The 5509-nt window shown below is 38.6% G+C and overlaps 1 protein-coding gene across 2 annotated transcripts in view; it reads right to left on the bottom strand.

The window, feature by feature from the left end:
* Positions 1-876: 876 nt before the first annotated feature.
* Positions 877-5509, bottom strand: part of LOC139984915 (uncharacterized) — an 82526-nt gene continuing 77893 nt past the window's right edge. Inside the window, exon 10 of one of the 2 annotated variants that reach the window (XM_071999048.1) lies at positions 877-1095. In XM_071999048.1, the coding sequence (XP_071855149.1) occupies positions 932-1095 (164 nt within the window). In that variant the 3' untranslated portion in view covers positions 877-931. Of the gene's footprint in view, positions 1096-1313; positions 1374-5509 lie in introns of those variants that run through there. The other variant, XM_071999049.1, reaches the window with a different exon arrangement.

The raw sequence follows: 5509 nt of genomic DNA, 5'->3' as shown, positions 1-5509 counted from the left end.
CAAACTGCATCTTTCTGACTCAACAATGGATTGGTATAGGCAAACAAGATACTCCCAAGTTTACAGCTTTAATAGGGTAATATAATGGGCTGTTCGCAAGTACTTAAGATATATAATATTTACACATAATTTATTATCGCCGTGATGTTTGAGTAAGTACAGATGCTTTTAGACTTTGATGGATATTAATATTGCTCTCTCTTATCAACTTTCTTTAAACTACCAAAGCACTCATCTGAACAATGAACTTCATTTGTGTGGAAGGTATTCCAAGCACGGCAGCTGCAGTGCTTTCAGACAGTTCTCTTGTAGCTAAGTTAAATTAACTAAAGTAAATTGAGAGATTCCAATTTCGTTGGAATGTAATTCAAAGCCTGAGCGGGGCCCAAAGGGCCAAAACCCGGATTGTGATATTATGTTAACTTAATATTACCCAATTATAGGAAATTTGGACGAATTTGAGAGTCAGTTCTGTTTACCGCACCGCATGGATGGGGAGGGGATGGTACATGTTGCCCATTCTTCCTTAGCTCCACCAGTGTCAACACTGTCAATGTACTCAATGAAAAAAGGAACTAAACAGCCAATAATTTGGCTACGAACAGTACTATTATGTATCAGCACTTAAAAGTATATAATATATCAATCTTTAATTTGTGTCGTTACGGTAGCTTGTAAGTGTCTTGTAAGACCAGGCAGGCGGTGGGACGAGGTGGGTCTTTTAGGGAGTGCCAGGGGGAGCGGGACGAAAGGTATGCAAACATTCATCTCTAAACCAAACCTAAATCCACTTATGGTATAAACTGTATAACAACTTAAAAACGTCAATATCTCGTATACATGTGATGTAGGAATTGCATGAATACTTTATATGTTTTAAAAGTATTTCTCTGTCATCAGTCTAAATCAGGTTTTCCAGTGGACTGTCTTTTTATGATGTAGAACCCGCCGTGAATAATTGACAAGTTGGTCCAGCCCAATTAGTCTGGCATCCTCCAGCACTGTCACCAGATCCGGTCATGACGTCACAGAGGCTGGTATCTACACAATGACATTCTACCTCACAATACGCTACAAACGTTCCAACTTCGCATTCTGAAAAGACAAGGAAGGAAAAGCAAAAAATATGGCATGGCCATATTGGGCTACCGTCATTTGTTAATTCATCGCCCAGTCCATGAAGAAAAACAAAAGTAAAATAACGTTATTTTACATAACGTGTTAAATTAACCAACCTGCATGACAGCCTGGGCCCTTGTATCAAGTGGCACATGAACACACATATGGGTCCAATTGGCATTTGAGGACTTACATGCAGTCACCCTCTGGGCACCACTATTCCCCCTCCTGACCGTATTGACCTACGCCGGTTGCTCTAAAGACAGAACGGAACAAATAAACGATCAATTCGGTCGTGTTAGAAACTAACATAGAATGTATACCACCATCAAACCCACCACACTAAAATTAGTTATTAGCACAACCATACTGGTATATTTTACTATAGAACTAATTCAGCCATAACTTATTTATAGCCTATATATGCCTCAGAACGCATCATCTTCACGTCCATTTTGGGGGGAGGGGAGAGCTTCACGGCACCGTATAGATTCGACTTCAACGACACCCAAGGCCACGTCCTCCCTTCCTTTTCAAAATCTCGGTTCCGCCCCTGGCAATATCCCCCTATATATAGTGGGTATTTTGTGGGTGATATTACCCATTCATTTGAAAATGATGATACTGTCATCTCTTATCACCTTCGTCACAGTTCCGTCCAACTGGAATTACCACTACATACGTCAGGGTCACATGGGATACCGCCATTGTAGCAGACCGGGCACTCCGCAGTACAATTAGATGGGTTGCAATACCCAACGGGACATCCTGAAAATGCGACCATTAAAAAGGCTATTAATATTCATGTAATTCATCTTTATGTTCAAAAAGAGGAAAAGTTTATTCTTCTATTGCTTGTCGCTTGTGCTTGAGAATATGCAGGTTTTTTTTTAGCCTTTCGGCCTTCGTGAAAAAAGCTGGTACAGTACATATAGTATAGATATCATATATCGTATTTAATATACAACAACATGAAAGGTTAACCACTGTCAAGAAAAATTCCTAAATGTACCGATCTATTAATGTGAATTTCTTGGGCATGTTTCGGACAGCATCATTCGTTTTTTTCATGTTTGACTTATGACCATGGGCGGCCATTTGGGCAAAAATACAACGATGAAACAAATAAACAAGAAAGAGGGTTGAAAAAGAAGAATATGCAAAATGAAACAAACATAATACCAATGTCAACATTTTGAAAGGCTGCACTAAAAAAGTGAAACAAAAATAAAAAGTCAATCATGTAGCGAAGCATATCAAACACATGCAACTGAAGGATTAACAATGAGCACAGGAAGTCAACATTGATCTACTCTTCAGAACAAAAAGATCAATTGCCACCATTAAAACGGAGATGAGTTGTAAGCAAAGAACATTGGCCAAAACGAACGCTCACACGTGAAACGAATAAGTGCTCAGAACAACAAGCACAGGCCCCACCATAAAGACAAAGATGTAGCATAATCAAAAAGACATTCGCACTAAATAAAAACGAACGTTCACGCGAAACGAACTAACGCATATGAACTAAAAGGACAGATGCTATGGAACGCGAAAAGGGAAAACTTATTTCGTTGTCTAAACTAAGTTTTGTGTTGTCTAAACTAAAGTTGTTGTTGCTGTTTTATTATGTTGTTGCTCAAACTCACGTTGCTATCTTAACTTGAATGTACCAACCCCCTCCACTGTGGCTACGGGCACGTCTAAGATAAAACTGAAACTGTCCAAATCCAAAGGCATACCGTTAAATGTACATTAGTACTAGGAGACAGGCTATATATGGTTGACAGTCAATTGCCACCCCACAAACTCGCCCTCCACTGTCAACAATCTCCCGCCTGAGAATAAGGTTAAAGTTGAGATTAATTACTTTATATGTTCTAAGTGCAACACAGTCTGTTAAACAGGTTAAGGGCGAAGTTCCCAAGTGTAGTAATACTTATAGTCGTGCACTGTGTGGTTATTGAAGGGAAAGAACATTGTTTTACAATTTGTATACAGCCCTATCCTTAGCTATCTTATTTGTCAATCTACGGTATTAGTCAATACCGCACATTTGGTAAGATATGATGGTTTTTCAGATGGAATAGAACTGAAGAAAAGAAATATTGCCCATTTCCTACACAATATGGCAGCCTCCATGAATAGACAAGTGATACTTCAAATTCTGTTTTTCGCAAACTTAAAAAGCTATTTTCATGGGGGTTTTCATCACAGTGTGAACATTCACTATTCTCTGAACCAAAGAGTACAATTACGAGCACCACGGTCTCATTTCATGACGTACATTTATCCAGGATATGTGCAGTACATATTGGTACGTTACTCCAGTGTACTTTTCTTCTTCTTCTACAATCATTAGCATGAAAGTGAAGTTTTCTATTTTCTGTTTAGATGCAGAGTTGGATGAGATTATGCAACCTCTTTTTGGAAAGAATGCATTATATGGTGAGAAGATGGTTGCTGGCCTTCTAGCATTAAATAATGTACATGTTCAACGTCACCCGATACTCATAGCTAGTACAGTAACCACTGTTTATGTTCCACAAACGTGCATCAGTTATATCTGCGCTGTGTTCGCAACACGCTAACATGTGTTACAGGTGGCACAGTACTTACTGCAAAGCTGTAACACGTTGAACTACGAGTCCGAAAGGTGAAAATGCGCGGCAACTGGGTAACGAAGTACTCACTAGGCGTACAATACAGAGAGCATGGTTGGCGATAGCGCAACACGTAACCGACACAATGCGGCGGTTATTTTATACTGCATGCAAGATTCAGATGGTATTAGTAAATCCATTTGATTGAAACATTCTTCACGGACAGGTGATTGTGTGCAAGTCTCAAATAGATACAAAACAGATACACAAAATTGGACCTAAGGTGGAAGAGGGAACCTAGATAAGCCTTAAGGGTAGTTCCACGTTTAAATAAGGCCTTAATATAGTGATATTTTACCACGTCAAATACTCATAGACTCCTTGTCTAGTCGCGCAGTTCTTTGTCTTACATGGGAACGTGTAACCGTTTTGCAGTAGTTACTGTGCCCCCTATAACACATGTTACCGTGTTACGAACACAGCGCAGTAGTTACTGATGCACGGTTGTGGAACATGAACAGTAGTTACTGTACTAGCTATGAGTATGCACCCTGTCAACCTGGTAGGAATAGACATTCGCAGAGTTGACCCTGATGGTATGTCGTTAACAAACTGATAAAATGAGGTGACATAAATTGTTACTGAGTGAAAGGTAAACAATGTGGAACACAGTGCTAGTTTGTAAGGAGTACATTTATAGATAAATAAAATAGTTCAGTACTTTTCAGGTAATATGACCGCTGCTCACAACAGTGATGATTAAAGTGGTTTCACATCTTAAACATGTTGACTTAGTGTTTCATCCCCTCAACTTGAGGGAATTAGAAGGCAACCTACATGCATAATTTTTTTAATATACTTTAGCTTACACAATTTGAGAATAAATAAACCGCAAAAATGTTATGTAAAAATATCACTACGCACAAATTACGTATGTACGCAGATGGATGCATCATCAATCTCTCTTTCAAGAGTTATGAACTCAGGAAGTCCATGTGCCCAATTGCCTACATAACGGTTCCAACTGTATCCGAACTAAAACTCAACGGCATTTATCTCTAACAATTTCATAAGGTACTGTCAATTTTTGTTATGAGCCATGTGCAATTACTTCATCTCTCCCAAGACAAGCTCTGAAATATATGCAGTATTAAATCAGGTTAAATTTATACAGAAGGCAAAAGCACTTCAACTGCAAGAGTGAGTATGACAGTTAATACAATTCACACAGGCCTATCGAACAAATTTGCCTTTGAAACTATTATTTCAACTTGCAAGTTTGGATATACTCTACGTCGGTTGCTGTGATGTTCACCAAGAAAGGTAACACAATTTTAGTTATACTCTATCACAACAGCTCAGAATAGCGAATGTTGCAAATGGACGTTAATTTATTACTATACCTCCACATACAGTCAGAACTCCAATGAATTTGTCAGTGCTTGAGTCAATTTTATTCTTTTCCCTGATCCCCACACTCTAAACAAATTTACATAGGTTGTGTAAAATTCTACAAAACAGCTGTGTAACTAGTGCACTTATCAACCTTGTGTAGAAACTTCACAGCTGTTGTGTAAGTTTTCATTCACACAACAGTTGTGTTAGATCTATCCATTTGTGGATACCCCAGTACACAAAAATTGTGTAAATTGTACAGAACCATTTTGCAATTTTACCACACCTTGTGAAAGAAAAGTTCATAACAGTTGTATTAATTATACACACCCTGATTACAATGTATGTAGTTTAGATCATCCTGCAAGCAGGAACTCGCAAAGAAGTCATCA

The sequence above is a fragment of the Apostichopus japonicus genome, chromosome 17, assembly GCF_037975245.1.
Source record: "Apostichopus japonicus isolate 1M-3 chromosome 17, ASM3797524v1, whole genome shotgun sequence".
In the NCBI taxonomy this organism is placed as follows: Eukaryota; Metazoa; Echinodermata; class Holothuroidea; order Aspidochirotida; family Stichopodidae; genus Apostichopus; species Apostichopus japonicus.
The sequence above is the reverse complement of the archived record's forward strand: the minus strand, read 5'-3'. Positions and strand labels throughout refer to the sequence as shown.